Source organism: Hyaena hyaena, unplaced genomic scaffold (assembly GCF_003009895.1).
Source record: "Hyaena hyaena isolate Hyena2069 unplaced genomic scaffold, ASM300989v1 scaffold_97, whole genome shotgun sequence".
In the NCBI taxonomy this organism is placed as follows: domain Eukaryota; kingdom Metazoa; phylum Chordata; class Mammalia; order Carnivora; family Hyaenidae; genus Hyaena; species Hyaena hyaena.
Genome location: NW_024080728.1, coordinates 3,031,575 through 3,054,546, shown reverse-complemented (window position 1 = coordinate 3,054,546; position 22,972 = coordinate 3,031,575). Strand labels below are relative to the sequence as shown.

At 41.3% G+C, this 22,972-nt stretch overlaps 1 protein-coding gene across 9 annotated transcripts in view; it reads right to left on the bottom strand.

Moving 5' to 3' along the window:
* Window positions 1-22,972, bottom strand: part of LRMDA (leucine rich melanocyte differentiation associated) — a 1,037,699-nt gene that overhangs the window by 438,207 nt on the left and 576,520 nt on the right. For all 9 annotated transcript variants that reach the window (XM_039235202.1, XM_039235199.1, XM_039235201.1 and 6 more), the window contains 2 exons: window positions 13,830-13,969; window positions 3,221-3,338 (listed from right to left, as the gene is read on the bottom strand). In XM_039235202.1, coding sequence (XP_039091133.1) covers window positions 3,221-3,338; window positions 13,830-13,969 — 258 coding nt within the window. The remainder of the gene's footprint in view (window positions 1-3,220; window positions 3,339-13,829; window positions 13,970-22,972) is intronic.

Below are 22,972 nucleotides of genomic sequence, written 5' to 3'. Positions count from 1 at the left end.
TAAAGGTGAGGGCTATGATTGGAGAGGCATTTTCCATTCTCCCAAATACTTGATGTCAGGAATAAAATGAAAACAGCTTCCCAAATCACGGCCTCCTTGATCATCCATCAGAGCATTCTGCTGAATAAGCACAACAGGCCGCTGCTGCCTGAGAAAGGACAGAAGCCAACTTGAGATTCCGATTCTCTTATGAAAAATAGGTCTTCACCAAGTGTGCTCAGCACAGCATCGGCAAATCACGGGGAGGAAATTGCTCTCCACTTAGAAGCCAACTCTGGGTGTACACATACCTCCCAGAACATACATATGTATATACACACAGAGATAGGAAGTGTATATACACACCTGCACAGGAACAAACATATGTCTGTGCACACTGTGAGCAGGCGAGAACCAGCCTTTTTAACATCAATTTATTAATTCAGCAAGAAGCTCATTTGGCCTCTTTCTACATGCAAGAAAAGTATGTTTCTCTGAAAACAAGCAAAAGGGAATTGCCAGGCATTCAAGAGAGGCATACAGTTTGAACCAGGAACACAGGTAAGTTCTCTAGTGCGCTTGAAGCCTCATGGTGTGTGCATGCAGCACTTACCTAGAAGGCCGGTCCCCTTGGTTCTGATCCAGTGCTGCTTGTGTTGGACTGTGGGAGGCTTAGGAAACTGCAGCCTCACCCAGTTCCTTCATCCATAAAATGAGAACACACACCAGGTGATTTCTGAAGTCCCTCCAGTTTGGAAATCATGCGACTCTATAAAAAGGTAATAACTGAAGATTCCCATGTTTTGTCAGAGTATTTTTGTCTCTTCTCAAGTAATTAATGGGTATTTTTATGCTGAATACCATTAGTGGAGATGTTGGAGTCAATCACACAAACATAAGCTAATTCTATAATTGATTAGAAACTAATTGGGGGCTTTGAAAAGCATTTCTGCGGGGCACCTGGGTGGCTTAGTCGGTTAAGCGGCCGACTTTCGCTTAGGTCATGATCTCGCAGTTCGTGGGTTCTAGCCCCTCGTCGGGCTCTGTGCTGACTGCCAGCTCAGAGCCTGGAGCCTGCTTCAGTCTGTGACTCCCTCTCTCTCTGACCCTCCCCTGCTCACGCTGTCTCTCTCTCTCTCCTAGAAATAAATAAAACATTAAAAAAAAAATTTAAAAAAAAAAAAAAAAAAGAAAAAAGAAAAGCATTTCTGCTGATGCTGCTAATGACTCAAAGAACCAGCTACTACTGGATTTTAAGGAGCCATTCCCAATTGCTTCAAAAGCAGGGGAGGATTTCAGTCCCCGCTGCCCTCTCTATTCCAAGAGAACAGTTCAGCTTTCACCTGTTTTCTCCCTTTAGGCCTTCTTATGATGTTTTCACTTTGAATGGAGAAACGCATGGGGAAAATGTCTGGCTCACTGCTCCAGGGGTAAGATCCGAGTAGAAGAATGTGGCTTGGTGGTCAGACACACCAGTAAAACTACAGTTTCCATGCTTACTGATCGGGTTGCCCAACTGACACCTCTCGTCCTTTGCTACCTCACCTGTAGAATAAGCCAGCGCTCCATTCCTTCTACGTCCAAGGGTTCTGGGAGGACTCACAGATCTCTGTATAGTGATGAACACACATTGAGCATCTCACACAAATATGGCAGCTATTATATATATTTAGTACCCCCTTCAGATTTTCTGTGATAATACAGAGCTTCCTCTGCCAAAAGCAGGGAGAGCAGGAGAAATACTGATCTATCCTAAAAAGTGCATGTATAGGAGAAGGTGGAAAATGTAGAATGGGAGGGAACCCAAGATATTATAATCAGTTCATTTGTTGTTCTTTGGTGACGTTGGCTGCCTCTGGAATCTTTTAACCAAAAAAAAAAAAAAAAAAAGGAGACCAAGAAATAAATTATTTCATTTGGACAAAATTACAAAAGCTGGAATAACTAAAGGCAGTCATGAGCAATACATCAAATCTGTGCCTCGATAAGGAAAACTGTTAACACTTTAATAGCTACGAAATGAATCACTCAATTAATTTCCCACATGCTGACACAGGTAACAATACATTTATCTGCCAGTATTATACCCTCCCTATCATATATTTCCACAACTGTTAGCAATTTTATTCAGTGCAACAGGAAATAAGTTGCACCTCATGGGTTCAGGGAAAGAAAGTGGCCTGAGGTCTGCTGCTGGCTGAGCAACTTGATGGAAGAGGTTTCGTTTTTCTGTTTTGGTTCTGTTTGTTTTTTCCTCTTTCCCTCTTAATCATTTCCAATGCACGTGCAAAGCGCTCTAAGTCAATAAGTGAGGACAAACTAGACCTCCAGGATTTCTGAGCCAGTGTTTTCAACACACAAGCTAGGGTCCCAAAGGAAGTGACTAGGTAGCTCCATCGGGCCCCAGGGCACTGGGGATGGACCTCCAAAGAGGTCATCAAGGGTCATCAGGTCCATTCCCCAGCCTTGGACTTCATAGAAGGACCCTAACTCCTCCCAAAGAGATAATTTTCCACATCCTTAAAGACTTCCTTGAATCTGAATCCAAGACTCCAAGCCACATCTCCCTTACCTCATCAATGCTGTCATTAAGATGACACCATATTCACTTCCATGGCCTCAAAGCAGACTCAGGTGATAAAGGAAAGGTCAGTTAAACTAATCTCATGAACTCTGGAGAGCTACATGTAGGAGGCATACACGAGTCCAGGTCACACTGTCAGGAAAAATGGCCTTTCCCTCTAACAGTATCTCTGAGAGCTGTTGAGCCCTCATACCTGAGAACAGGAGAAAATCACCCTCCCCTACTTCCACTATGGCCCCAAGAAAAAAGAGTTCTCTCTGGGTCACTAGAGCAATCCTACCCACCTGAGGAAGAGTAAATTCCCCAAGCTTTCCTCTTGGGGAAACAGACCTGCAGAGGCCCCACCTTATAAATGAAACATCTTCAAGAAGAACTCACATATACCCCCTAGAACATCACCACCTAGCTGCATATATTACTGCTTTGTTGGTAAAAGAGCCACCTGGGTTAAGTCACCCTACAAATAAGGTCCCTTTAGATCACAGGAAAACCTATTTACTCCCAGTCCTACTTCCTATTTAGCCAACAGTGTATGCATGGATAAACCCTAGTAGGAGATCTCTCCTGAAATCTAAACACAGAAGAACATCCTCTGCACTCAAAGAATAACCAGTGAGGCATAAATCCCTTGTGAAGACTAGAAAGTAGGCAGCTTACCTTGGGCTTCACCACCTTCATGAATGACCCTCTGACCAAAGCTTCCTCTCGTTCTTGCCTGGTTACTTTCCGGGCATCCAGAAACTTCAAATTGGGCAGCTTGTGCAGAACGAAGTACCTGAAAGAAAAGAGTCAGAGTTAATTCAGGAGGGGAGATGATGGTCTCAAATATCCATGTAATTTGCCTCATGCTCAGGAATGTACATCATTAAATCTTCAGAAGTTTAGATCTTGGCTGCTGCTTCTCTTTTCTTTCACAAAGAATGAATAATCACCCTTTGCAGAAATCCAAATAATTATATTTTATACAGATACACAACTAAACCTTAAAAATTCACACTAATATTTGCTCTTGATTCAAAGGTAGACACACACACACACACACACACACACACACACACACACACACACACACACACCTGGATTAGCCAAGAAGACACTATCAATGTGTTTCCCTTCTTCCATTCTGGAATTGGGCCCAGCTTCTCTGCTACACACAAAGTTCTCAGTGAAACTAACCTCACAACCTAATTGTACCATTTATGTCACTGCCATTCCTGTGGGCCATCTGTGTAACTCTCATTGCTGAGCTAAAAACAAATCTTCAATTTGAAATGGAGGCAAGAGACACGGACGGGTCATCTAGGACAATAAACTAGAATGCAGGTTGTAATAACATGGTTGACTTTAGGATAGAAGTAAGGAGCTCATATAGCTGAGAAATGCTTCCTTGAAAAATCAAACAAGGGTCTTGAGGATTTTTTTCACCATCCCTGAGTTACTTCCACACTAGTACTATGAAGATGATCTTTATCAAGGTGAAACAAGAACTGGTTTATAGGGGATATTTATTTAATAGTCCAATAAATACTAATACAAATTCCCAAGGAAAGAGTCTTTGGCATCCATCATAGCCTCCAAGGATAAGCTAATGGCTGTTTGTGTGATGAACTCTCCTCAGGCAGGTATATCTGGAATTGAGGAGAAGATCCATGTGGCCATGGGATAGGTATATAAACATATAAATAAATATATAAAAAGTAAAGACATCTGCCTACACTTCTCCTTCCTCAAGGGGAGTTACCAACCCAGATGTTTTCCATCGAGCCTCCATTCCCGATTACTCAAAGGAGCTGTTGTGGTGGTGCCTGAGTGGCTCAGTAGGTTAAGCATCTGACTATTAATTTCAGCTCAGGTCATGATCTCACAGTCATGAGATGGAGCCCAGAGTCAGGCTCCATGCCCAATATGGATTCTCTTTTTCCCCTCTGGCTCTGCCTCTTCTCTGCTCTCACTTAACTCTCTCTCTCTCAAACAAACAAACAAGCTATTGTTTAGACCTTGTCCTGCTTAGAAAGAAGAGGTAAGTACCCAATTTCAAAAGCAATAGATTATCTCCATAGGAATCTGTCATTTCCTTCCCTATACCCAGCCTCCTCAGTATTCACTCATCTTTAAAATCCTGACCCAGATGAACTTTTTTTTCTTTTTTGCATCTCCAGCCTGCATTGTTTTCTCTCTTCTCAGCACTCCCAGGATACATTGTTAGCACCATGCCATCTAACATTTTGTTGTTTTTACATCATTTTATTAGTGTTTACCTGATGTCCTCACCTATAAGCTTCTTAAAGGCAAGGACGTTTTTTGTTTTTTGTTTTTTTTTTTTGCTTATCTTCATATTATCTTAAAAAGTAGCATTAGAATGCATTCAGTAAAATGCCAGTTTATTTCAGTTGGACAAATATTTCTTGAGCATATGCCATGTGTCAGACCCCAGGTATACAGAGGTGATTGCAACATGATTCCTGCCCTTACAGGGTTTTTAATGTAATGTGGAAGAAAGACTCACATACAGAAGAGAAATCAACATAGCTAAGTGCCGAGATCATGGTTAGTGCAAAGTAGCTCTGGGAGCACAGAGAAAGGGACCTAACATCACTTACTGAATGACTGAAAACAAATGTCTTGAGGAAGAAGAGGAGAAACAAGAAATCTCAAGGGATCTTCAAAGAACCAAACCCTAAAGGAACCCTACACATTAGCTTTTTCTCAGTGCAAATTTATACCTCAGTGAGGTATATAGCATGTCCCCCTCCCCGTAGGTCCCACATTCATAACACAGTCTCATATCACCAAGCGGCCCCCAAAATATATTTGCCCAGGTATAAGATTTGGCTAGTTACTGAAATGCTAGAGAAAATAGCTTAGAGTCTTCCTACTAAAATACTCCTTAAAAGTAAAAATACTCTGAGTCCTTTTGAGGTATACTTTTCTTCCCCAGAAATGTCCACCCCAAACATCTAAGGTCCAGGAAGTTTGACTATCTACTTCCTGATTCCTCCCTGGTCTCAATCTAGTATCTTTTGCCATCTTCTCCCTTAGCCTCACCCTTCCCTCTCCAAAGGCCCCTTAACCTATGCAAAATCAGAAAGTTTCCACAGAGTCCCAAATGGCCTTTCTATCCTCCAGTAGAACTCCCGCTGGCCTCAGTCAGTGTCAGAGAAAACTTCCATCTTCTGCTTGTAGCGGCGAAGCTTTGATGACAACAGATTCTTTCAAATAAAGACATGTACAGACGGAAACAATATGTCAGAAGTGACGCTCAGAGGAGTAAAGACACCCACTAAGTGTAGGGTGGGAAAAGATGAATATTCAGGTGAAGAAAACATCAGTATTAGAAAATCAGCCAATGTTTAATGATGGAATGAAAGATGTCTTCACAGGGCTGGCAGGAACCATGATGACAACAGACAGCACGTTGTCATTTTGCCCCACTTTGGATCACAGCCCTGAAATCAAAGGAGAGAGAGAGAGAGAGAGAGTGAGGTGCTGGCTTTTAAGATAGTTAAAAATTTTAGATGACAAAGAGCTGCTGTTTTCAGAGCACTCTTCTTATACAACCGAAGAAACAGCCCATGAAATAGGCTGCCAGTCATCTCTGAAACTAGGGGTGACCTGACTCCCATCCTGTCGGCCAGCTGGGGGATTCTAGGTGGGTGATGCTTAGAGAGGTTTGAGGGACACTAGCAAGGTTCACCCCAAATAATGTGGCCTGAGATTCAGCCCCGGGTCCAAAGTTCCTCCCTTAGAGATGTCTTCAAACATTCACTCACACAACAAATAATTATTGAGCTGGTACCACCCATGCCATTCTGCATGAATAAAGGTGATGCAGAAAACAGACAAGGTCCCTGCTCTCAGAGAGCTTCTATTCTAGCACAGTCATTCACACACTTAACAGGGCATCAGCATCCCCTGGATGGCTTGTGGAAACACAAATCACAGGATCCCACCCCCAGAATTTCTAATTCCCTACGTCTGGAGTAGGGCTCAGAATGTACATTTCTAATAAGTTCCTGGGGGGTGTGGTGCTGATGCTGCTGGTCCTGATGTGAACTACCGTCCAAGTGAAAAAAAACACCATGAGGAATAAGAGTTTCAGAATTATGACGTTGGTAATGTGGTGAAGAATCTCCCTCCCAATTCTGCTAATGATCTTCCTTGCCCCCAACGTCTGTGGTATACAGTGCCCAGAGGCGGCCACACCTACCGGAGATCTTCCTGCTCTTTGGTGGTTTGCAACTGGCTCCAAACATTACTGCCAAGTGATAAGTCAGTGGGCTTTCTGCCTGCCTGTCCCATCCCAGTCGTGGGAGATCTATTTCCCTTTGTTCTAGGTCATGTCAGGGTGTCAAAAGCTGCAGCTTCAATCCCGAGTATAATACAAGTTTGCCATAAAAATACAACAGAGGATTCCCGAAGCCACAGAATGAAGGCTTTTACAATATCAATTCAACCCTTGTAAATTTAATCCAGGGTTATTTGTTGCACCAAAATCTCTTTACCGTGATGTATTACTTAGTTACTGGGGTTATCACAGCCGTATCCTAAAGTTGCATAGTACATAAAACATTTCAGTTAACAATGCGGGAAGGTTAACTCCCCCAGATAACCTGCAATCACAAGGGCTAGTCCAGATGACATGCCTCTGTCAGCTTCCACGAGCTATTGATGGTTCAATCAGTTTGTTTTGAAGGTAAAGTACAACAAAAGGGCAGTAAACTTATTCAGACTGTCAACAGGGGCTATCGGGAATGGGGCTTGCAGGTAAGTAATTCTGGGTGTTTTAAGGCTATTATCAAACAGCAATGGTTGAAGGAAGAGACAGCTACTAATAACACAGAAGGCAGCCATCATAAACCACTTTATGGCAGAAACCCCCGTCTATAAATCCTGCGACACCCGGAGACAGCTTCAGATTTACAAAACTGCTTGTTAAGCCAGGGCACTGCTTAATGAAAAGAGATCGGTCTAAGTTCTGAGTTTCACATCCCTAGCTCCAGAGGACAACTCCAATTTTCCTGACCTTCCCAAGGTGGCTAGGCGAAAGCCCTGGGGCGGGGGACTGGAAGTGGGGGGCACTCTGGACTGGGGTATGGAAGGTGAGGTTATCGAGAAGAGATAAGGGATCCTGGGAAGGTGTGTAAAGACCCATTTGTCTCTGTCTAAAAGCAGATTCTCTAAAAGTGAGATGCACACGGAGAGCCTTGCAGGCTCTCTCTCTCTTTTCATATTAAGTGCTTCATTTTCTTAAAGGACTCCTCAAAGGAGACACCTGAAACTGGCATGGGGAGAAAAGGAAGAGCAAAAAGGCTTTGGTGTTTGTTTGTTTGTTTGTTTGTTTGCTCCCAAATCAATTTTCTCCTCCCAAATCCCAAAGCTCCGGCATTTTTCATGTAGACTTCAAAGGGAAAGAAGAGTGCTCTGTCCTTCTGCTCAAACTGCTCTCCCAGGGGCAGCTAGCTGTCCCAGTAACAGCATGATTGCAGAAACACCAAGACGGATCTCCAGTGTCTGCTCCTGGGACGGTTTCTTTCTCTGAAGAGACTCTACTAGAGAAATACCAAGTTTCCAAATCCTAAGGAAATCCGAATGCAAGGTCACCTGGAGTTTTTCCCTATTTCTTCCCATTTATGGTAAATAGAATGACCATTATTTTTTGCAGCCTTACTGCTCCCGTCCATGGGGGTGCCGTGAGGGATACACAGTACAAGCTACTAATGCCTCACCAGGGGCCCCTGAAGTCAGCAATGGGTGACCCAGGAATCATTCTCGGTCTTTCACAAAACTTAACAGAAGAGAGTGAGCAGGCCAACAAAACATCAAACCTCTCTGCTGTTGACCGGATTACATCAACCCTGGTTGGTAACTCTGGTTACCTCATGCTAATCAAAAGCACTCATCAACAGCTAAATAGGTCTAATTTTTAAAAGTTAGCAATGGCTCAAATGTAGCTTTTTTTTTTTTTTTAATAAAGCTTGTTAAAGAGATCTAAGGGGGAGAAAAGTAAAAAGAGGAGAGGTCTTCATAACAAAGAGCTTGGAGACTAACGGGACAGAGGAAATAGCACAGACCCCGGGCTCATTTTGCCACGTGATTTTGGTTCAGTCTCTGCCACCTTCCTAAGCTTCGGTTTCTCCATCTATACAATGAAGGGAACAGGTTAGATGATGCCTAAGCCTCTCTTAAGTTCTTAGCCTGCTTGTTTTCTATGTGCCGCAAAGTTAATTTACAATAAACACATCTGTAGCCTCCTTTCTTATTACTCCAATTTCCTTATATAACCACCCTCTCACACCTCCAGGTAAAGGAAGGCTGTGAGAAAAAGTCAATAGAGACCAGAGTAATGAATAAACACTGTGAGTGGAATAACTCCAGATGCTCAGAGAGATGACAATGATCTCACTCTAATGAGCCGAGGTGAGCTCACCTACAGCATTAATGAAGGCCTGACAACTGGCAAAGGCCAGCTGATTTTCCTCACTGCTCACCGGCAGCATGTTTGAAGTCTCCATGCAAACAATACACCCACAGGACAGAGCGAGGCCCTCTACAGAGGGTAACCAGCAATTACTCGGTGGGCTTCTGTCACTTTGATCTCTGGGTCGTGACCTTTGCTTTCTTGTGATCTTCAAAGCCCAGATTGTAGATTAGCTGGAGAATGCTAGCTGGGTTATGTAAGCCACAAGTTTTACAGCTCCTCCTTGGCTGGGAAATGGTGGCAGCCCAGGACAGCCAACAGACTGCGGAGGGTCCCTCCCTCCTTCCCTTTGGCTGAGTGCTACAGACACTGGGCAGGCCTCAGGCTGCTTTCTGGGAGGGAACAAAGAAAGGGTGTCACGTTTTAAATAATTTAAAGTTGTAAGAAATACAGAGGGGCCTACTGAGGAGGCGGGAGGAAGGAGAGGCCAAGCAGAGATTGGAGTGGCAGGAGAGAATGAATGGCAAGGGGTTTAATGACAAAAGTAGAGCTTAGAGACCATGAGACCAAAGCTCTTATTTGACAAGCCAGGTCTAGCTCTAATGTACTGTTGACCTTCACTCTACTGTTTTGCCTGCAGGAACAAGAAGGAGAATTACAAAGAAAGACAAGAAAAAGACCATTCTGGGCACCCAAGTTTCCCATACTTGACTCACTCTTTGGCTAGTGTTGAAGTCCATGGGAGGCCTCGAGTGGTTTCTTAATATGATGGTGGCCTCCCAAGGCAAACTGCCTCACTGTTCTCTTCCCGCCCAAATCCTGAAGGCTGCTTCTTATCACATTCACCCTCATTTAACATTCATCCCAAAATAGCAGCACAATGTATACATACAGCAAAGCACAGGTGAGTTTAAGCTCCTATAATAACATGGCGATGGACATTTCTTAGCCATGAACTATGATGAATGGCAAAGAAAAAAATCCAGGCATGGTTCACTCCTGCCCCAGCAGGATCAGGGCGCAGCTCAACAACTTGGTAGTATGTTCATGCTCACATACAGATTTAATGAGCCCATTTTACTGTGGGGATGCGTGCCAAGAAAATCCAACGGTGTGCACAGGGGGTAAGGAAGGAAGGAGAAGGGATGACTTGGGGGAGGGGAGGAAGGAATCAGCAGAAAGTGAAGCATCTGTGAAGCCATTCCCAATAACTCCATAAATCTAGTCACTTCCCATTTCTGCTCCGGTGGTTGGCCACAATGTGACCTAAAAGTGGGCTGACCTCTCTGAAATCAACACCTCCCATAGAAATGAAACAGACATACTTGTTTTGATGTATGGCTGGGTGACATATTATAAATATTACATCACATAACCACAGTGGATGCCAATCAATAAGAAATTTTTTTTAGACAGCACTAAATGAGCCATGGGTTCTTGCTTCTGAATACACTCCTTTAAGGCTCCTACTATTGCTTAAATGATTAATAGAAGACATATTGTCAGAAAATGTAGTTAAAGTGAAAAACAGTAAACTGTAGAAATATCATTCATTTTTTAAGCAATTTTCTAGTGAAAATGTCACATAAATTTACATAGAAGCCCTACTATTAGGCTCTGGGTAACAGCTAGAAGGCAGGCAGACCTCATGCTTTGTGGAGGAAGGGCCAGGAAATATTTTACCAAGAGGGGGGAAAAGGTGGCTGCATTGCTTTGTAGAAACCCAAACACTACAGGAACTCTGGATTCAGAAGTCTCACTGTAAACCCTAAAATTTCTCAGGGGCAAATGAAGCTCAAATTCCAGGATGAACAAAGCAGAGCTGCTTACACCATCACATATACATTTATCTCACCCAAATCCAAGTGTGAGAGTGCTGGTCAGCCAGAAAAAAAAATTAAAAAATAAAATGAATAAAACATTTAGAATTGATGGAGAACAGGCCCACCATTCCATTCAACCATTATATGCTGTGCAGTGAATGCGTAACTGGATGGACACACATTTATTGTTCCTTCCAGTGTTCTTAGATCCCATTTCTCTCAGAGCGAGAGCATCTTGCCATTGTTGTGGGTGACTTATGGATTTTCTAGGATAATTTTGACCAGATGTGATTTTTGTTGTATGTGCCCTTTAGAATCCTGCTCCTCCAGCAACTTTGCCATGTGCACATGAACAAACAACCTTCCCAGACCCATCCCTCAACCCCAATGGACCTGGGGTAGTGAGGTCAGGCTTAGTAGGTACCATAGCCAGCCCATGAGATGAATCACTTCTCTAAAATCAAGCCCTCCCTGAAGCATCAGCAACCCAATGACCAGCACTCAGATTGACTCTCAAGGACAGCCCCTTGCTTGTTAACTTTGTTGACAACAAATGGATCTGATTCCAAATAGGCAGTAGGCATCGGAGGTGCCCAGAGGGCCATACATCTCTCTGTAAGCACTCAGCTTCTCAGACGAAAGAATAATGTTCAAGCTAGCTCCAGAGAACATTTATCTGGCCCCGATTCCATGGCCAGTGTTACTTTAGGTATTAACGAGTCTTCAAAGGGCGGGAAGACACAGTCTTACCTACTAGAAGCCATTCTCTGGATGTGGACATATATAAAGTAGTGAGAGAAACATACAAGATGGAATATATAAAATGGCATGAGATAGTAATGGAAAAACTGTAATGGCTTGGGAGAAGAGTGTCTCAGAGTCAACAGGAATTTTAAACACCACTCAGTCCAATAGTTAAGTGAACATCTGAGAATATTTAGAAGTACAGCCTTGGTGAAGAGTCACTGATCTAGACTATCTTCCCCATTTTAAAGCTGGACCACACATCAGATCTTCTGATCTGACCCTTACTTACATGGGTCTTAATATTTTTACCATAGTGAACCGTTACAATAAAAACAATAGTATTAGCTTTTCTTTTACTTTTGCAAACTTACAAGCCTTCTATTTGAGACTGAATAGAAGATGAGGGAAGTGAAGATTTTCATCACTCTACTTCTCTCATCTAGGGAAAAAAAAAAAGACAACAAAAATGTGCCTATGATTTGGTTTACATACAGCTCCATGAATGAATGAATGAACATGTGTGTCAATGTGTGTGCACACATAAAGATATATATATACATGCATGTACATATATATACATACATGTATACAACTTATTGGGGTATTTTAAAGAAGTAAACACAGAAATCTCAAGAAAAAAGTCAGAAAACAAATGAAAATTTCCTACACCGTGTTTGGTTTACTAAAAATGTTAACTGAATGAACTTTCTTGGACTAGCTTGACCCTTCCAAGACACATCTTATAAATTGCCACAAGAATATAAAATATGTTTTAAGAGACCCCTTTATATTTGAAACCAGGTTGTTAAATGCTTCAGAGTTGATAAGAGTGTTAAATAGACAAATTAAGTTCTAAGTGATTAAGCAACTTGCAGGGTTGATTTAGAAATGTATAACTTCACTTGCTGGATATTAATCATATTTCCTCTAACAAAATTCACATTCAAATCTACAGAATCACATCCAAATAAAGATCATCATGACAGAATAAGACTTAATACCTCTTTTCAGAGTAGGGTTAGAGTTTTATTCTGAGATGGCTTAAAAACAGTCTAAGACCACTACAAAATTAATCAAGAAATCCAGAAATTGAGATTAAATGTACAAAATGCTTCCCAATAAATATTACTGGATTCTGTTGTAGCTTTATGTGTCCATGTGCATATATTTTAAAAATACACAATATTCAATAGCCTTCAGTGTTTTTTTACAGGTTTACCTTTACACAACATCAACTCCCCTGACTGCATTCCTTCATGGGTCACCACAGATTTTTATAGGAGTCCCAAGAGAACAAGTTTCTTTCAAATCATTATCCTCTTTGCCCAATCCTTCTAAATTTATTATCTAGCAGCCTTACCTGCCCTGAATTTGCTTCCTTCCTCCTCCTCCTCCTCCCCTTTCCACATTGATTCAGGTAGGGTGTTCATGAGAGCAATCATAACAAAGAGAGAGGCTACACATATGAAAAGATCATCTAAAAATATTTACAAAAAAAAATCAAGAATGAGAGCACACAGAGTTCAAAATGAACAAAGAGAATAAAATAGGTAAGATCAAGGAGACTCCCTAAGAGGGGGCAGTTTGGATCTGGTATTTCAAAGTAGATGGTTTAGTAGCAGAGAGGAGAAAGAAAAGCATTTCTACTTAGAGCCCATCAAAGCACTCGGCTGGTGGACAGTGAAGCAGAGCTTTATGGAACCAAGTTATGGGACTTCTGGGACTTCCTCTGGGATCCTACATAAGCTCCTTACCTTTAGTGGGAAATGCTCCTTCTGTCTAAAAAATGACTTGGAGGCTGACCAGAGGAAAATCTTACAACACAGAGCAGAAGTAAGCAAAATACAGCCCATGTGTCAAATCTGGCCTGCCTCTTGTCTTTGTAAGTAAAGTTTTATTGAAGCATAGCTATGCCTATTCATTTACAAGTTGTTTATGGCTATTTCTTCACTATAACAGCAGAGCTGAATAGTTGTGACATAGACCACATGATCTTCAAAGCCTAAAAATATTTATGACCCTGTTTACAAAAAAAAAAAAAAAAAAAAAGTTTGTCAACCCCTGACCTAGACCATCTGGCGACTTTTCATGTTTTTTTGGCTCCTATGACCCTGATGAATGGAGACAATGGCTATACATTACCAAAAGGTTAAAGTTTAGTGTTATCATGAGAAGTCCAGTAATATTTACCAAATATTTACTATATACCCCATAATATCACCCCCCCAAAGGTGCCATTTTTCCCTTTCTCACCAGGATCAAACCCCTAGATACTCACCTGTATCTTTTGTAGTCCTCCTCATCCTTTTCCAGGCTAATCAGCTCATTGGGACATGCCACATTACCCAGCAGGCTGAGGTACTCCAAAGCTGGTGTCACTTCTGCCAGGTGATCAAGCAGACTCTCCAAGTCAGTGATGTGACAATGGCTAAGGATTTGGGTCCAGGAAGACAAATGCCCTCGTAAGGAACATAGACTATAACTGACAGGCATAGCACAACACCTGACAAGTCCAGTCTGCTCCCAGGAGGTGACATGGGTGATGGCTGAAATCAACTCTAGCTGTGAGGTATCTTGCATGGCTGGTTTTTCACTCCTGCTGGGGACACAGCCCAACTTTTCTCTGGGCAGGTAAGGCCAAGTTCAGATCACTTGAGAGGGAATGAATGAACTTGAGTGTTTTATCACACTTTTCCTTCATCTCTATTTGTTTAGAAAATGATGAAGGGTATATTCCATGCGGTAAAGTATTTTGCTATGTGCAAAACTATAAAACTTTTTTTTTCTAGTAATGAAAGCAAGAGCTATTTCCAAAGGCCTCATTAAAAATATATTCCCATTTTCTCCTTTAGAGGGTAATTTATCATTAAAACATATAGGAATAGCATGGATGCAAGTAGGGACTGCCATCCTCTTATGATCTGAGAACTTGGGGTGGAACTATGTGTTGCTCAGTAGCCTCACTAGTGGCAATACACAATGAATTGGGGGAAAAGGAGAATAAAACTAGGAGAAGACAAATGGAGTAAGTTAAGATACATTTAGTCAAACCAGGCAGGTCAAAATGTATTTGAGAGTAAGAATCTGTTGTGAGACTAATAGTCTATGAAGGAAAGAATGAAGAGAAAATACCAATAAAGGGGATGCTGGGAAGAGCATGCCATGATCCATTCGCTCAATGGGATCCACTGTTCAGTCAAGGCAAACATCAAGACCTCCAAACCAAATTAAGTCAAGAATCATAGATTCAGGCAATCACAGGTACTGGTAATGAAAACCTAATTGTTACATTTGATATACATGGACCTCTGGCTTGACCTAGATGCAGATGAGCCTTCCCCTAGGCAAGGTGATAACTAGACAAGCTATAAACAGAGGCCATGACTACCAGAAACTTAAAGAAAAAGGTAGAGCTCTTATCAGCAGATAGAATGGGGTCTTTGGCAGGGAGTGATGGCAGAGCAAACAGGGGCTAATATATAAGGATGAATGAGGCGTACAAGAGTGAAAGACTCAGGATTCAGTGTCCAGGAGTGAGGTTCACTTGGCCTACGAGAGAAAAAATAAAAGCAAAGAAAAGGGATGCCCTTACTCTATGAGGATGTTCTCTAACCATAAGATGTTGCCCCAATTTCCTCCTATTTCATTTCAACTTGTCAGTTGAACACCAAATCCAAACAATTTCAGAATCCATTCTCTGATGTATCTGCCAAGGGGTCACCAAGAGGTAGTTCATTCTATGATGACAAGCATAAAAAAGAGTTTTTCTTTCCCCTGGGACTGAACCTTCCTCAAATTCCTTCCACTGACTCAATTTAATGGCTTGGGGTCTCAAAGAATAAGGCAGTCTCCTCTTCACATGATGAGCCTCCAGGTAGTTGAAGTTCACATGTCTTCTTTATATCTTGTATTCTCCAAACTAAGTTCTTTCAAGCACTCTTTATACACAAACTCTTTGAACGTCATGTGCAAGAATAAGCGCTAAACCCTGAGAGCGAGACAGAGACAAGGAGAGGGACAGCACAAGCAAAAGAGGGAAACCCTAGGGCAAGAGGGTCAGAGCAGCTTTCCACCATTTGCCAACACCATCCCCATTTCCTAAACAAGGCAAGACAATGGACTTTGAAGTTAGTCCTTTAGATCTTGAACAAATAATGTCCAGGAATAACCACAATGGACCACTGGAGTGAAGACAAAAGACGCAGGAGCATGTGGAAAAGACAAGAGAGGAGGTTCTAAAGGGAGGTAAGGTTAGAAGGACACATGGGTAAGTGGCCAGAAGTCAAAACATTACAGTATTTCATCTCTGAAGACAAAACATACTTACTACTTTCTAAATTACAGTTCAATCGTCAAACTCTTTAAGAAAATCATTTAAATAAAACTAATTAAAATGACAATGAACAATTTCAGGGAAAACAGGCTTTTCCAACAGGTTCTAACTTTGTATGCATCTCAGTCATTGCTACATTAGAAAAAAAGGAAGATATTAGTGCTTCCCTTTGACCCTATCAAAGGCATCTCATGGGGCCCCATGCTTTGGAGTAACTTTCTCAAAATGTTTTAAGTCTCTGTCCAGTATCCAGGAATCACCAGGGCCAAAATGTCATTCACATAGGGTACCCTATGTCTGGACTTGGACCTGCATTGGCCCTCAGTCCTGGTTTCTGCCCTTCAGGGTTTGCTCCAACGCTTTACCCTTTACAGGGGATCCATCAGATGTTCTAAGGAGCAGTAAGACTCATGCCTATTAGGCTGCCCTGAAGCCTCAAGGCCAGGCCCTAGTGCCAAGGGGACAGCCAGGCAAGCTGATCACTCACTCCCACTGGTCAGCACACTATTTCTTTTGTGGGACTGTAAGAGAGTGAACTGCCAAAATGGTGGTGACATACTGATTCAGGGTGATTCAAATTATTTATGTAAATAATGGCCCTAAAGAACCTAGGGGAAGCCCTTTCCACTATGGCTTAAGAAGTCTAACCAAAACCTACTTCTCTTATAGGGCCCAACTTCTTAAACCTTGGATATTTTTCATCTACTGTATGAAGGTAGAAATGTGAAAGAACTAAAACTGGGCAAGATTTTTAAGTTGAGGAAATATTGGGCAATTGAGCTGGACTGAAATCCCAGTCATTTCTCAACATTAAGTGAGCAGTGATAGGAAGTTTAGCATGCAACTGTCCAGGGAAACAAGCTTCATGTGTAAACTTACCACACAGCTAATTAAGCTTGTATGTGAGAGTTCTTGCTTACACAGGTCCCTTGCAGGGATAAGAGAATCACATGGTCATATATTTTTGTAAAATTTGCAGAAGTAGGTTATTTAAACGGCAGTCAGTTAAGATCACTGTCTCTCTCCACTGAAGTATACACAGTGTAAAATTACATAATAAAGTTATAAAATAAGTTGCAGAAAAAAGAGGAAAGATGTTTTTATATAGGTTTGTCTCATATTTAAAAATTGTTACTTTTCTGAATTTTTATGTTTGTGGTATTTGTCAACTGAAAAAATTTTTAATTTGCTTTGATATGTTTTTATTCCAAAAAGACATTCACCTTCAAGCCTAATTTTGAATTCATGACTATGTAGTCTTTTCCTTTAAGAGGGAATTAACATAAGTTTCACACTCTATAAAATCTGGATCTGCCCCTAAGCAGGAGGTTGTGGAGATGTGGATTCGTTCAAATGTCTTGGTAATGGGAATTTCTTGGGCAAAGTGTCTACAGGCTTCAAGAAGCTTCAGCCATCATGCACCAATGAATCCAAAGAATGAAGCCTGCCTCATTTAGGGTATTTTGTGTGGCAGAAGCTACCCCATGTCTTTTTAAGCCTTTCAAGTACCTGCTAAATGATCATCTGGGCTAAGACACGTGGTCTCCCCCAAATGCACACTAGTCAAGAATCACTAGCACCTACTCTGTGGATGCTCTGGACCAGAACTTCATCATTATGTTGATACCACCACTGGGGGATAAAAGACGAGAAGGAGTTTTTATTTGTTTCTTGGTCTCCTGGGTCAGCAAAAACGAACACAACCCTGGCTTGGAGCTCCAAGATAGAACTTGTCACATTCCTTTTTATTCCAGTTGCATGGAAAATTAACCAAAGGCAACCAGCAGAGGGAACTTGGTATCCCTGACTTACTAACACCAGGGTAATGGATAATTTCAGGGATTCTTCTCAGGGTGATATTCCCCCCACTCACCCACCTCCATTTTTTAATAGGAAGCTTTATGGCACAGTTTCAACTTTCTTCAACTGAATTCTAGCACACGCCTGGTTTCCCTCCTCAAGTCCTCTCTAGAGCACTGGTCATTTGGGTTTTCTTCAGGGTTGTCTACAGAAAATTGTTATTGCAGAGTCCAGCTGTCACAGGTATGCTTGCCAAGGGAGACTTTTTGCAGAGGGTCCAAAATTCAAAGCAACATCTTGCCTTGAAAGCTTAAAGGATGAAGGAGGAGGGGAGTCTTCTGGTGTCATGTCCAGTTACACCGGTCTGAAGCTGTTTCTGAGGTAAAAATGGCAAGAACCCTCCTCCCTCTGTGGTCAAGCACATGTCAAAAGGCAGCACCTATAAGAACCAGAGGATGTCAACCAGGGCTTATCCTAATATAGGATTTCTGAATGCTAACTACACATTCTATACACAATATAGTCACATTTGGATTCATATACATGTCAGCAATATCACATCCAAAGAATAATTAAGGAAGTAGGGTTCAAAGATCACATAGTAAATGACTGAGTCTAGATTTTAACCTGTTCCAAAGCAATTACATTTCTAAGAGACAAGTAACTCACAATTTCCTAACATGGAAAGGAACATTACTGAAAAATGAGAAGTCCCACATACTTTCGTGGGAGACCCCAGGTACTGTCATCCATCTAGAGTTTCTTCCACTTTGGGCTTATTCATGTAAAGCAATGAGACTTCCTCTATCATTAAAAGGTATCAAGAAGCTGTAAAGTCTTTGGGCTATAACAAAGTGATTTCCCATATATATATTATGGCATTTCAATCTGTCAACAATACTCTGAAGTGTCTAACACCCATTTTACAGATAAAGGAACTGAGGCTTCAGACCAGGTGCAAAGACTTCCCTGAGCAAAACAGTAAATTGCTGTGGAAATCTAGTCTGGCCTTCTGGTTCATCTCAATGGTCTCCTCACCACAGCCTAGCTGTACAACATGTCATACTATTTGCCCTTCCTGTTGGTACTATAATTCATACTGTCTCTTCACATGTGTGCTGAAGCAAACAGGGAGACATTAAATGAAGAAATTAAGTGTGCTGTAAAATGAAGTCAGCTTATCTCCCTTCCCCTACCCTCCCCAAAAGGGAGAATGGTGGAGAATCATTTGATTGTGCAAAGTATCTATATTTTCCAGACATCTCGATTGTTCCCTTTTGGGGTTGAGTATTCAGACATGATATGGCTGCAACCATGACCAAGTACACAACCCTACTGGAGAAGAGCCAAAGATAGTGTGTGCATGTGTGTGTGTGTAAGAAAGAAAGACACACACACACACACACATATACACAACGTGAGTGGCGGGGAGATAAGGTCAATTCCACAGCCAGGGACTCCCAGCCCAGTCTAACTGGGAACAAAGGAAGAGGAGTAAGATACGCTACGAACCAGGAGATGAAAAGGTTACCCAGGAAGTCCAGGCTTTAAAGTATACCAGGACAAGAAACCAATGCTGAGAGAGCTGAACAAAAGTGAAACAAAGGGCCAGCAGAACAAAGAAGGGAGGTCAAGTAGGAGGTGTGCAGCCAGGAAGTGAGGCATTGGTTGACTGAGAAAAAAAATTGCCAGATGCTGGATTTGTGCTCTGAAATCCCCTTCATGAGCTCCCTCTGCAGCTGGGTGCAGGAGGGACGAGGCAAGCACAGGCAGCCAACTCCTCCTGTATCTTAGTTCCTTTTCTCATGTAGTGATTTTACCTCCTTTGGGTTTCAGAGTCTGGGGTTAAAAATCAACATAGTTGGGTTCTAGACTGAGCACCACCACTGACAATCTAGGTGACTTCAAAAAGTCCATACTTAAAAAAAGTGTTCAACCCTCTCAGTTTTTTTCATAAGAAATGAGAGTATTGGGGCACCTGGGCAGCTCAGTCGATTAAGCATCTGACTCTTGATTTCAGCTCAGGTCATGATTTTGTGCGTGGTTTGTGAGTTTGAGACCCGTGTCAGGCTCTGCACTGACAATGGGGAGCCTGCTTGGGATTCTTTCTCCACCTTTCCCCTGCTGTGCTCTCTTTCTCTTAAAAATAAACAAACTTTAAAAAAAAATGAGAGTATTCACCAATGGTACTCCCCTCACAGAATGATATGAAGGTAACGTTAAATTAAAAAAGTCAAAGACACACTCTAAATCTATGCTCTGGCCTTGGTTATAACATAGCCCAAGTAAGATCAAAGAAGTTTACATAATTCTCTAGAATAATAAAAATAGCAATAATACTGACCATAATAGAATAACCCTCACAACAACCTATGGGGTGGGTACCTTTACTGTTCCAGTTTTGCAAAGGAAAGCAGAGCATCGAGATGTTAAATAACTAGTCCAAGAACATGGAGCAAGTGGCAGGGCCAGGGTACAAGCCCAGGAAGTCTGGCTTCCAAGCCTGTTCTTAACCACCAAACGACAGTACCTCTTACCAAAGGATAAAGCAGCCCAGAACCCACGTTTGCAGGGTCCAGTAACAGAGCATTGTTCAAACACACCTAGTTGAGAGTAAAACCAAAATGGAAATCTCTATGTATGCAAACAAACAAGCACACCAAAAATTAAAACCAAAACAACTTTTGAAAGAATTTCAGGTAGAATCCCATTTAATAGCAAGCTTTCTAATACACTTAAAATAAGATTCAATTTGTAAGAAAGAACTAATACCTACCTTTGTAGATGGTCAATAATTACTTGATTCTAGGTCTCCCTTTATTATAAAGATGAGGTAAGTTCTTAAGGAGATGAGACACCAAGGTCCACTAAAGGAATGAGGCATGTCTCTTTACATACACACCTTGTACGGCCCCCTATCACAATGGCTCTACATTTGGCATGTGACTTGCTTTGGCCATGGGGCAGCAACATCCGAGATGCAAATAGGGCTCGAAAAGTACTTGTACATTAGGGCTTTGCTCTTGAAAGACCTGCCCCACATAAAGAGTCCCGTGTTAGTCTACTGGAAGCATGTTGTTTAACCAACAACGAGCACCAACTTCCAGACATATGAGTGCCATTTCAAACCACCCACTCCCATCTAGACCTCTAGATAACTGTGGCTGCCTACAGACCCAAAGCACGATCCACAGAAGAACCATCCAGTTGAGCCCTGCCTAAACAACTGACATACACAATGTTAAACAAATAACATATATGTTGTTTTAAGCCTCTGACTTTTGAGGTAGGTTATTATGCAGCAAAGCTAACTAATAGAGCCCAAGTCCAAGGCATTTCATGGAATCAGCAATAGCATTTTGGAACACAGCATCTCTTAAAGAGTCAGGGGTTTATTCAACAAGAAAGTAGCAGAGTCAGTTGGCTGAAAAGGTAGACTCAGAAGTATTAGGTTAAAAGGGTCACAGACAGTGTTACTCCTGATTTTACCTGGCTTTCATCCTGTGACTTCTGGGTCAAGTATGTGGAGAAACGAAGCCAGTCTTCATGATTATACCAGTAGACCAGAGGAGAAAGAAGTTATGCTGCATCCAAAGAAAGCCAACTAGAACTTTTTGTATCTACTGGTAATAGAGTGCTCTCCATCAGCACAGCAGTATAAATGGCCAGCTCTATAGCTACACATCCCCTCTGCGTCAGTTCCTCCCATACTACTCTCATTTCTCCCTCAGCATTACTGCTACAGATTGAAGAAGATGAGGAATGAAAAGGGAAAGGGACCCAATCAAAGACAAAGAAAATCCCTCAGTACTGTAGGGCCAGAAGGCCTGCTAATCTCTGGTGGTGGCAACACTAAGAATACAACCATCCTCCAGCCTGATTTATTCCTTTAAAAATGAGAAACACATACGATGGAATACTACTCAGCCATAAAAAGAAATTGCACCATCTGCAATGATGTGGCTGGAACTAGAATGTATTATGCTAAGCAAAATCAATCAAAGACAGACAAATATTATATGATTTCACTCATATGTGGGATTTAAGAAACAAAACAAATGAATATAGAGGTGAAAAAAGAGAGAGGCAAACCAATTAACAGACCCTTCACTATGGAGAACAAACTGATGGTTACTAGAGGGGAGGTGGGTGGGAGGATGGCTGAGGGGATCGGTTAAACAGGTGATGAGGATTAAAAAGGGCATGTGTAGTGATGAGCACCAGGTGTTATGTGTAATGGATGAATCACTAAATTCTACACCTGAAACTAATATTGCACTGTGTTAGCTAGCTGGAACTTAAACAAAAATTTGGAGAATGAAAATGAAAGAAATGAGAAACATTCTGCACAGCAAAGAAAACTATTTAAAAAATGAAAATGCAACCTACTGAATGGGAGGAAATGACTGCAAATCATATATCTGATAAGGAATATCTAAAATATCTGAAGAACTCATATAACTCAATAGCAAAAAACAATCTGATTGAAAAAATGGGCAGAGGAACCGAATAGACATTTCTTTAAAGAAGAAATACAGATGGCCAATAGACACATGAAAAGATGCTCAATATCACTCATCATCAGGGAAAGGTAAATCAAAACTAAATTAAAATGAGATACCATCTCACACCTATTAAAATAACTTTTATCAAAATGACCAGAAATAATAAATGTTTGGAGGATATGGAGAAACAGGAACACTTTTGCACTGTGGTTGGGAAGGAAAACAGATGCAGCCACTATGGAAAACAATACATGGGTTCCCAAAAATATTAAAAATAATAATATTGTATGATTCAGCAATTCCATTTTTGGCTAAAGACATCTATACCCTCATGGTCAGTGCAACGTTATTTATAATAGCCAAGATACGAAAACAATCTAAGTTTCAATCAGTAATTGAATGTAAAAGAAAATTATATATATATTATATAACTATAATATATAATACATATATAAATACATATTTAGCCATTAAAAAGAATAAAATCGTGCCATTTGCCACAACATGGATGACCCTAAGGACATTATGCTAAGTGAAATAAGTCAGAGGAAGACAAATACCTTATGATCTCTCTTACATGTGGAATCTAAAAAACAAAACAAAATCCAGAATGGATTCCTGTGCATTTTCAGCATATCCTACGCCAAGTTATGAAAATGAACCCTCTAAAATGGGAGACAATAATGCTTAGTAAATTCATATGAAGCATGAACCTTACATCTTAGTGTAACCTAATTAGACTAATCAGGGAATCTGTCAATCATCAATATTTACATCAATATT